Source organism: Lagenorhynchus albirostris, chromosome 5, assembly GCF_949774975.1.
Source record: "Lagenorhynchus albirostris chromosome 5, mLagAlb1.1, whole genome shotgun sequence".
NCBI lineage: Eukaryota > Metazoa > Chordata > Mammalia > Artiodactyla > Delphinidae > Lagenorhynchus > Lagenorhynchus albirostris.
The window spans coordinates 143,055,573-143,065,678 of NC_083099.1; the positions used below are offsets into that span (position 1 = coordinate 143,055,573).

The window sequence follows — 10,106 nt, forward strand, 5'->3', positions numbered from 1 at the left end:
AGGAAGTGGAGAATTGTGAACTAAAAAAAAACCCACTAACACATGCACGCGCACACACACGCGATGGGGACGCACGGCTCACACCACGGTTTCCTGGGGGCAATCGGCGACCCCCTCCCCACCCCCCCCACCCCGTGACCCTGACCACAGCGCTGCCAGCTCCACCCGCTGCCCTCCTCCCGCTTCCCATCCACCCGCCCCAATGACAGGCCCCTGGATTATTATTTTTCTTCAAAAAGTTTCCAGTCCCTACTCGGAGTTACAGTTGCTCAGTGCAAGGGGAAAAAAAAAAAAATCAAACAAAATATAAACTAAAAAGCCAGAACACCAAACGTATTGCTTGTCTTCCTGCTGAAAAGTTCTTGGCTTTGAGTCCGGAAACGTCTTCACATACTCTGAAATTATTGCTTCGAGAAGTCACAGCCCGGCCGGGCCCCTCACTGCACCAAGACGAAGGTGCCCGGCGGGCCCGAGGTCAAGTCCTCCATTTCACAGTCCCCCTGGGGCAGCCCCGCGGGTTCCAGGCTCGGGGACAGCGTGGCGAAGCATGGCTGGGGGGCCACGGCGGCAGGGCCGGGGGCCGTGGAGCTGCTGATGCGCAGGTGGGCGTCCAGGAGCTGGGCGGCCGACGCCACGTGGGAGCCCCCGGCCTGCAGCAGCGGGGGCGGCAGCAGCAGGCCGGGCCCCAGCCCCAGCTCCTTCCGCAGTCCCGACACGAGGAGGGCGCCATCGCAGGGGGCGAGGACCAAGGGGGCTGGGGGGGGCTGGGCGGCTGGCTGGCAGCCGGGTGGGGCCGCCGGGTGGTGCTGTAACTGGAGCAACCTGGCCAGGCCGAGGGACAGGGAAGGCAGGTCAGTGCCGGCCGGCGCGCGGCTGCCCCCGCCACCCGGCCAGGCTCCCACACGATCGATCGGGTTTCCACCCGCCAGGGCTGAGGGCCCGCCCCGTGGAAGTACGGGCTGGAGCTGCTCGGAACACGCCACTCTGGGCGTGACTCATCCCCTGAGCAATTCCTGGCATTTCATTCCCCGTCTTGCTTTCGTAGCAGCTCAGAGATGCCAACCAGACGTGACATTCTTACCCGCCGCCCCCTCCCTCCCCCACTGCGGGCCGGTGCTCCCCACCCCCGCCCCCCAGCTACTGGGAAGGAGCCGCACAGATCTCCCCCAGCCTGGGCAGGGCAGCGCTTGTCTGGTTACGTGCAGAAGCAGGAGCTCAGGGGGTAAGGCCGCTCGGAAAAGCCCAAGCCACACGAGCCCTGCCCAGGCCCCGGCGCCAGTGCCACGCGGGCGTCTTACCTCTGCTGGTGCAACACCTCCTCCAGCAGGCTCCTGCCCTCCCGGCCGCCAGCCCCGCCGCCGTGCAGGCCCGGGCTCTGTGCGGGCAGCTGGAAGGTGCTCAGGCCGCCCCTCGAGGTCCGGCTGGAGGAGGGCTGGCATACCTGGCGAGCCAGCCCCTTGATCTTGTTCAGCCCCAGAAAGCCTTTGGTCCTCGCGTTCTTCCTCAGCTGCTGCCGAAAGGCTTTCAGCCCTGGGGACAGGCAAAGTCAACAGGTATACGGACCCGTCCACCAGCCCTGGCCTGACGGCCCATCGCTTGCTGGGGCTTCCAGACAGCAGGGGAGTATGCGGGGCCGAGTGGTGTGAACGTGGTGGGATGAGGGGACCCGCACGCCTTCCTACAGGGTCAAGGGGCCCTCTCGTCACCCCATCACTTCACGACAGCCCCTCTCCTGGGGCTGGGACATCAGTCTCTTTTGGGGTTTGGTTTGGGACAGCAGTTCCAGCCCTGAAGCAGCACACGTCTGGGCAGACAGTGGATCCTTCGTGGAAGGAGGGCGCGAGCAGTGCAGGGGCCTCGGGAGGGGGCGGGGGCCCCACAAGCCCTGGGAGGTGCCAGGAGACCCCGGCCGCCAAGCATGGGTTGCCTTTGTGGCGGGTGCCTCCCTGACCATCCTCCTCCAAGTCAGGAGCTGATGCCCGCCACCCAAGCATCTCTTGGGCTCTTAGGACCAGCTACTAGAGGCCGTGTGAGCTCGTCCTAGAAGCCAGGGTGTCTAGAAGCCGGGCAGCAGCTTCGGCCTGCCCAGGGAGCACAGCTGCTCCACCAGGACCAGCTAGGAGAGGGGTTTGCCACCTGCCGTTAAGGACAAAGCGATGCCCCCCGGGGTGCACACGGGTCTCCCAGGGAAGGCAGAAGTGGCCGAAAGGGGAAGTCACCTTGAGTGAGAGAGGTGTCTGACGCCCTCCGGCCCTCCTGGAAGCTGACGGGGAGCAGGGCGGCTCCTCCCAGGGCCCCCTGCGCCTGCAGCACAGGGGTGGCGGACTGGGTCCCCAGGAGTGGCGAGGCCAGTCTGAGCGGAGAGCAGGCGCTCGGCAGCCCCTGAGCGACCAGGAGTCCGCTGAGCCCAGCCAGGCCGTCACCCGCAGAGGTCAGGCAGCTGTCGGAGCTGGTGCCTTCGGAAGGACCGGCCGCGGAGGGGGAGACGACGATACCTGCAGAGCAGCAGGCGCTGCTGAGGCCAGACGCACCCGGGGACGCCCGACACCCTTTGCAGCAAGTCCAGGTGCTCTGGCCCCGGCCCTCAGATGGCCTGTGGCTCACTGACGGGGCAGACAGCTGTGCCCTCCCCACCCCTAGCCTCAACTCTGGGGGTAGGAAGTCTGCGACAGCCAGATGCCCCCAGAGTCCAGGGAGCCTCGATGGGCAGCACCACGGGGCTGGGGGCGCGGCTACAGCCAACAGGTGGCGCTTGGACCCGGGACACAGAGGGGCCTGGGCCGAGGACCTGCCCTGCTAGCCCCTGAGGGCAGCTAAACCCCACGCTGTCCCTGCCACTCGAGGGCCACCGGCGAGGTCTAAGTATGGTCCCCGTGGCCTCGGGCGATTCAGGAGCGGCAAACCCGAAGACGCTGCCCGTCACAGCCCACCGCCAGGCGTGTCCCTGACCCACGGGGACGCTTACATGGAGGGATGCGCGGGGAGAAGCAGGTGGAAACCTCGGCCAGCGTGTGTCTGCGGCCGGTGCTGCCAGGCGGGGGCCGCCGTGCGACCTGCTCCTCGTCCAGGCCCGGGCCCCGCCTGGCCTCCTCGCTGATGGCCGTGTCCAGCAGGCCGCTGGGGGGGACGGAGCGCCACTGGGACGCGCCGTGGCAACCGGTGTCCACGGGGAAGAGCGAGGGCTGTGGGGACACACGGAGGCCGGTGACCCCAGCGCTCCGTGAGGCCCGGCCCAGGGCGTCACCAGCGCTGGGAACCAGACGGGCCCACCCCGGACACCGCCTGCGAGGCGCTCGCACACCTGCAGTGAGCCGTGGAGGTCACAGTCCAGCTCGGCCTGCAGGACAGACTGCCCCAAGGTCTGGGGCTGCGCGCAGAGCAGGGCGGAGCGGAAAGCGTCACCGGGGGGGCCTTCCTGAGGCACCTGGGGGCCAGCAGATGAGGACAGAGGCCGTGAGGGACAGAGGCAGGGGACGACCGCAAGCAACACAGCGTCGCGGAACAGACCGGGCTGGCTTCCCGCTGACTTAACAGGCGCCGGCCGCCAGCTGCGGGCTCAGGACACGTGTGTCGCCCCCTCCAGTGCCTCACCGGCCGAGCGGTGGCACCAGGGGCCGTGAAGGAACAGGGGGTGGTCGGGCGGGGCCTGACCCCCAGCAGAACGGCTGGCACCCCCACCCCGCTTCACCACACGGGACCCCTGCCAAGTGCCTAACGGGAGGGGGTAGGTGACCTGGGGGCCCAGCCTGCATGCCCTCCCAGCCATGTCCCAGCAGGGTATTCCTAACTTGGGGACACAGTCCAAGGCAGAGACTCGGGGCTGGGCATCGAAGGCGCCGCCCCTCACCTCAAATCCGCTGAGGTCCGAGCTCCGGGGCCTCTGTTGCCAGGCGTGGCCGGGGCGGGCCGGCGGCTGGGCGAGCCGGAGCTCCTTCAACCGCTCCAGGAGGAGGTAATAAATGGCAGCGAAGTGGTTGTAGCTGCTGTTCTGCAGCGACTGCGGGCAGAGAAGCGGGGTCAGAGCGCAGCCGGCGGGGGGGCTCCTGAAGAGCCCGCCCCCGCGCCATTCTGGGGTGGCCAAGAATACCCTCTCCCGTGGGCGAGCCGCCCTTCGATCAGCCGCGCGCCCGTTTTAACCCGGCTGGCGAGCGCCTGCTTCCCCCGTTCGGCGGCCCGCCCCGCCCCCGACCGGGAAGGCGCACCCTCCCCATGGCAGGCCAGGCCGGCGGCGCACCTCCACGGTCCTCTGCCGGTCCACGCCCAGCGTCTGCATGATGCCCAGCGCCTGCTCGTCATAGCTGCCCAGGCTGGAGGCGTAGCCGAGCAAGGAGAAGACGGGGCAGGTGGGCTGCCGCAGGGCGGGGTCGGCCCGCATCCACCTGTGCTCCCAGATCTGGCTGATGGTGATGCGCTTGGTGGGGTCCACGGCCAGCATGCGGCGGACCAGCGTCTCGCAGTCTGGGGGGCAAGGGAGGCACACTGAGCCCGCGAGGGCCTCCTGCACGCGTGTGCCCAGCGCCCACCTGGGTCCCTGCAGGGGACATGGCTCCCCTGCACGTGGCGAGCAGACAAGTGACCGTCCCAAAGAACGCTGAGGCCGGGAGCGGTGGCCTGGGTGTCACAGACCTGCCGCTAAGGAGGGCCACGGGTCGAGGGATCAGGTCCCTGGGGAACGTGGTCCTAACGTCCACCAGACCGAGCACCACCTAGACTCCCCCACCCTGCTGTGACCAAGCATGTGAGGAAGCAGCTGTCCAACACCTTCCAAAGTGGAAGGGAAAAGCACAGTGTGGGAGGGGTGAGACTCAGGGGATGGGGCCAGCACCCCGAGTGCTGTTGCTGGGCCCCCAGCCAGCTTCAGAGCAGCCGCGTAGGCATCAGCTGGCCCTGTAAGTCGGGCAAAGAGAAAGCAGCCAGTGGGTTGGGATTCTCTCGCAGGCATCGAGTAAACGCCCCACAGTGACATGGGCGTGGCTCCCAGGCCCGATGGCAGACTCAGAAGACGGTCAAGCAGGCATTTCAGGAAATAAATTCCTCCTCATCCCCCCAAAGTCTCATCCTGGTTACCCAACAGCTCGGGCAGCAGGCTGGTGACCGCACCCGCCCAGAGGAGGCCGGGCACTCACCTACCTCGAGACATGAAGAAGGGGATGCGGAACCGGCCCTCCAGCACCCGCTGCCGCAAGGCCGGCAGGCTAGGCCCGTCGAAGGGAAGAGACCCGCAGACGAGGACGTACAGCACGACGCCTAGGCTCTGAGGAGGACCAGACTTGAGTCAGCGCCTGCACCCCGGTGCCCCCCGAGCACCCGCACCCCCCAGGCACTGCACCAGTGGCTCCTACCCAGATGTCCAGCTGGGGGCCTTCGTACTCCTTCCCCTCGAAGACCTCCGGGGCTGCGTACGGGGGGCTCCCACACCACGTGGACAGAGGCTCTCCTGGCTTATAGAAATTCCCAAACCCGAAATCTGAGAGACAAGGAAACAGGCGATGAAGTTGCAGTGCCAACGGCAGGGCTGCAGTTTCAAAGGCTTGTGCAATACGGCGTGGGGCCCCTCACCGGCATGCACCTCCCTCCCGCTGGGCGCACTCCTGGGCCCCTCACCTGCCAGCTTGATGTCCATGTTGCCGTCCAGCAACAGGTTCTCGGTCTTGAGGTCCCGGTGGACGATGTTATGGCTGTGGCAGTATTCCACAGCTGACAGAATCTGCCAGAACTTCTTGCGGGCTTCGCTCTCGCTCAGGTGCCCGGTGGAGGTCAAGTAATCTGAGGACGGACAAAAGGAAGCTAGAGCCCCAAATCCAAAGGTCCGGCCGCCGCCTAGGGCACAACGAAAGGATTCTGGGGAGACCCAAACGCTGGAGGGGCGATCAGGACATTTCTTTCCAACAGATACTAAGAATCAGCATGGCTTACCAAACATTTCTCCATTTTTTGCGAATTCGGTGACAATGTAAAGCATATCCTTTGTTTCCATAACCTAAAAAAATAAAGACCTAACGTTTAACCACATAAAGGGAACATACCGACGGTATAAATAATCTACTTGAACCCCAGTAAATTTTTAACTTCTCCAGAATGAGCACGTTCGTTATTTTAAAAAAGGAAAGAAAAGAAAATCTTCCGCAATAAAGAGACAAAGGGGATCCCGATTCAGAAAAAGTTTTTTGGGGTGGGATAGGGAGGGTGGGAGGGAGGGAGACACAAGGGGGAAGAGATATGGGAACACATGTATATGTATAACTGATTCACTTTGTTATAAAGCAGAAACTAACACACCATTGTAAAGCAATTATACTCCAATGAAGATGTTAAAAAAAAAAAAAAAGGAAAAAGTTTTTTGAAAATCAGAGGTGAGTTCCTCACTAACCTATCCATCCCGAAACACCTCTGCTTCCCAAAAATATCTACTTGTATTGGAACTCTCCTCTATGGTATTTTTAACTCACTTTGCCTCACCCAAAGTGAAGGCTCTGCAGGCCCCAGCAGTAAGAGATGGCGAGAGTTCTGTGAGGCCTTTCTTCTAGAAGCCTAGCAGGCAACAGATTATCCAAGCCAGGGCCGGCACGAGCTGAATAATAGATAACAAATTCCCCGCCCCACTTGCGTTACTGACCTGATACAGGAGGCTGTGAGAGGCCAGCTTTGCCAGGTAAGCTACAAAAGACTCCTCTCCTACAGCAAACTCCTCCGCGTGTGTGTCAATAGCAAGAGCCAATGTCAAACACACCTCAGAGGTTCATTTACTGATCGAGAATTTTATTTCACGTTGAAAAAAAATTTTAAGATTTTAAAACATAACTAATTAAGAAAGGAGGTCAAATTCAAATCTTTGGTACTGAAAGGAGTAAAACAAACTCATGTCTGTGTATTTTAAAATATTTCAGAGGGAGACAGAGAGAATACATCTTTACAGAAAAAGATCTCTTCAGGGTCCAAAATATAGTTATTCCCTTAAAAAGGCACTTTAAAGACAACTGCCTCGAGCCACAAATCTAACAAGAAAAGCCAACACAATGCAGTTTCGCTACACTTGTAACTACCCTTGCCCTGGACGTGTGTGGTAGAGTGACATGCTGTAAGTTTATCCCTTTCCTCAATTTAAAAAAGAGACAGAGGAAGAATTACGAGTCAACGTGTTTGAAGTTTTAAAAAAAACCTCGAGGAAAGAGCTGAAGCGTCTCACGGAGGTTCTGGGGACCGGGCCAGGGGAAGAAAATTAGACACTAGTGTCAAAACCAGAGCCATAACAATCGCTGCTACCCACTGAACCCTGCCTCCAAACAGTTAAAACAGCTCATGGAATGATGAGAAAATTCACCCCCAGAAAAGACCTCTACCGTCTGGCTCACTGGGCTCCTCCCGCACAGGGTCAGCGGAGGACAGGAAGATGAGGAAAGCTCTGGCTCATCCCCCTTGTCAAAGTCAGAGACAGACAGGCTTCAGCCCACTCCTGTGGAAACAGGCTGGGCACATTGCTCAGGCACTGACATCAGTGACCATGGAGGAAACATCTTATCTCGGCCTGACTCAAAAATGACAACAGAAACAAAACACGAACTGGAGTGCACGTGACTCGATCTCGGCACTTAACGATGCTGAGTAAACTGTCATTAGAGGAACACGAGCCCCAGGACTCCACCTCATCCTTCACCGTAACCCAGGGCAGCAGCCTCCCCGGGGGGTCATTTCAACCTCAGTCCTCTCCCCTGCCACACTGTACAGCTTCGCCTTGCCAAGGGCACACACACATCCCCACACCGTCCCATATTCATCTCGGATCCACAGGGTTTCGTGAGAATCGTCAAAAGGAACTTACACCCAACACAACTGGGAGTAATATCAAACATTTGCAAAGAACTTATCCTTCTGCAAGTAGATCCGAGTTCATTTGCAGAAGCACCTGGCTAAGTAAGAGATTCCTTTGCTGTCCTAATTAAATCAGCACTTAGTTTCCAAAGATACAATTTTTTAGTTCCAAGGAAGAACAAAAAGCAAACCAACAGACGGACAGGGTGAGGCACGTTCTTAAAGCAGATTAGACGGCAAGTTCCTTTTGCTCTCACCGCAGCAAAGGTACCTCATCTCTCCGTTTTTGATGCAAGGGTTGAAACGGGATAGACAAATGCTCACTGCAGCCTTTGCGCAGATAAGTTTACGAAAACTGGTAAGAGCAGCTGGTTTTAAAGATTAATAATTATCTGCAAAGGCAGAAGAGTCTAGTTTCACTCAGATTCGTCCCTTCACACTAAATGGTTGACTTGCGGCAATGCAGAGATCTAGTTGTTTGTTTTCATAGTAAATTTAACAACCGACCTCCACGCATTCAAAACTGGAATGAGTAACACTACCAAACAAAACTTTAATGAAGCAAATCTGAATTATGATCCAAGAGCAAGAAAATAATTGCACAGCTTACAGAAGTCAATCTGTTCACCTTATACAATCAACCCCCTGACTCCTACAAACACCCAAAAAGAGGGGCAACCTTCAGAGACTTAAGTTGTTGAAAATTAAAAAAATGATACACTTTGCCAGAAGTAACAGTGGAAGGCAAACTTGCGTCCTTACCTGATAAAGCTTTATGATATGAGGATGACTCAGAAGCTTCATGATCTGAACTTCACGGTATATTTTTTCCAAATTGCTTGAATCTAATCGTGTCTTGTCGATTATTTTTATTGCAACCTACAAATTTTTAATAGATAAAGGATATTTTGTTTGAAAAAGAAAAACCCTCTCATTTAAGCGAATTTACACATTTCATTTTCTGTAGGTTAATTTCTAAAACACTTTATGTCCCCAAAGGTAACAAAAAGTTAGGGAGGAAAATAATGGAAGTAACCATTAATATTACTTAAAAAGCCAAAGATCAATAAATGTTCTAAGTGTCTGCAGGCTCACTTTTCAGGGCTCCAGCTGAGCTCCTAGGTTAGTTGCTCATTACCCTACTTGCTGTCCCCCAATATTTGTACAAATTATGCATAATCATAATATAAAGCATTTTTTTTCCTTTTCCAAACTAAAAACTGACAGCGTTTAGACATTAGGACGAAGGACCCCACAAGCTGGGATTCCACCAGCTTCCCCTGCTCCGGGGAGGGGGGGTGTCCACCCGCAGAGGGTGCACCCCCGGAGGGTCCACCCCGGGGTCCCGCCGCCCCACGCACCTGCGTTTTGGTAACTCGATGCCGGGCCAGCTTCACCACCGCGAAATTGCCCTTGCCCAGGGTCCGCTCGATGTCGTAAAAGCCCACCCGGAGAGGTTTCTGCTGTCCCTGGCCCGAGCCCGCGGGGGCCGCGCTCAACTCCGACATGATCACCATGGCTCCGGGCCGCACCTGCGGGCGGGGGGCGCGCTCAGCTCGGCGCCCGCCGGCCCGAGCCCAGGGCCCCCGGCCCGCCGGGCGCGCGGACCCGCTGCCACCCGCCCCCGCCGGCGACCGGCTCCACAGCGACCCCGGATTCCGGGAACCCCTTGGGACGTGCGCCCCGCTCCCACGCCCGCCGCCCGCGCTCGGCTCGGCTCGGGCTCCCGGTCCCAAGCCCTGCGGGGCGCGTGGATCGCCGCTCGCGCTCGGCTCCGTCCCGAAACCCGGACCCCCGCTCCCACGCCCCCCTACGCCGCCAGCCTCACCACAAAGCGGAGCCCGGTGGCGGCGCCCCGGCCCGCGACCCCCGCGCGCGCACCTGCGGGGCCGCGGAGTCCGCAGCCCCGAGCCCAACGGCGGCCGCCTGCCCGCGCCTCACCTCCGCCGCCCTCGGAGCGCCGAGGTCGGGACGCCGCTCGCTCCGCGGCCCCCGCCGCCCGCTCGGCCGCTCGCGCTGCCCGGCCGCCCGCTGCTCGGCCGCCTGCCGCCCGGGCCGCGCCGCATGTCAGCTCTGAGCCGAGCGCCGGGCTCTCTGGCCGCACGCGCCGCCAGCCCCGCCCTCCGGCCCCGCCCCGGCCCGCCCGGCCCCGCCCCCACCACGCCCCCACGCCGCCGGCCCCGCCCACGCCGCCGCCGCCGGATTGATACATCCCCATTGACGTCCTTTTGACGCCGGAGCGACGCGCGGCCGAGCGCCAGGCGGAGGGAGAGCGCGAGATCGGGCCGTTGCCAAGA

At 60.1% G+C, this 10,106-nt stretch overlaps 1 protein-coding gene across 4 annotated transcripts; it reads right to left on the bottom strand.

Moving 5' to 3' along the window:
• Positions 1 to 216: 216 nt before the first annotated feature.
• On the bottom strand, positions 217 to 9,846 carry SIK1 (salt inducible kinase 1). 4 transcript variants are annotated; one of them, XM_060151014.1, is made up of 14 exons: positions 9,751 to 9,846; positions 9,171 to 9,341; positions 8,572 to 8,688; positions 5,917 to 5,980; positions 5,605 to 5,766; positions 5,343 to 5,467; positions 5,131 to 5,254; positions 4,235 to 4,458; positions 3,848 to 3,997; positions 3,302 to 3,424; positions 2,966 to 3,182; positions 2,220 to 2,495; positions 1,299 to 1,530; positions 217 to 822 (listed from the first exon to the last, which is right to left on the bottom strand). In XM_060151014.1, exons 2-14 carry the CDS (start codon positions 9,324 to 9,326, stop codon positions 438 to 440), a joined length of 2,355 nt encoding a protein of 784 aa, XP_060006997.1. In that variant the 5' UTR covers positions 9,327 to 9,341; positions 9,751 to 9,846; the 3' UTR covers positions 217 to 437. The 4 variants fall into 4 exon arrangements, with proteins under 4 accessions (XP_060006997.1, XP_060006998.1, XP_060006999.1 ...); XM_060151015.1 differs by having other exon boundaries at positions 9,638 to 9,768; XM_060151016.1 differs by lacking the exon at positions 9,751 to 9,846 and adding an exon at positions 9,691 to 9,714.
• Between the last annotated feature and the right edge of the window lie 260 nt (positions 9,847 to 10,106).

Excerpts from the sequence above, each read along its gene's own strand:
- SIK1 (XM_060151014.1), bottom strand. The coding sequence starts at position 9,326 with ATGGTGATCATGTCGGAGTTGAGCGCGGCCCCCGCGGGCTCGGGCCAG. Across the intron at positions 8,689-9,170 it reads ATCGAGTTACCAAAACGCAG|GTTGCAATAAAAATAATCGA; the intron begins GTGCGTGGGGCG and ends AAAAATTTGTAG. Across the intron at positions 5,468-5,604 it reads CATGGACATCAAGCTGGCAG|ATTTCGGGTTTGGGAATTTC; the intron begins GTGAGGGGCCCA and ends CTTGTCTCTCAG.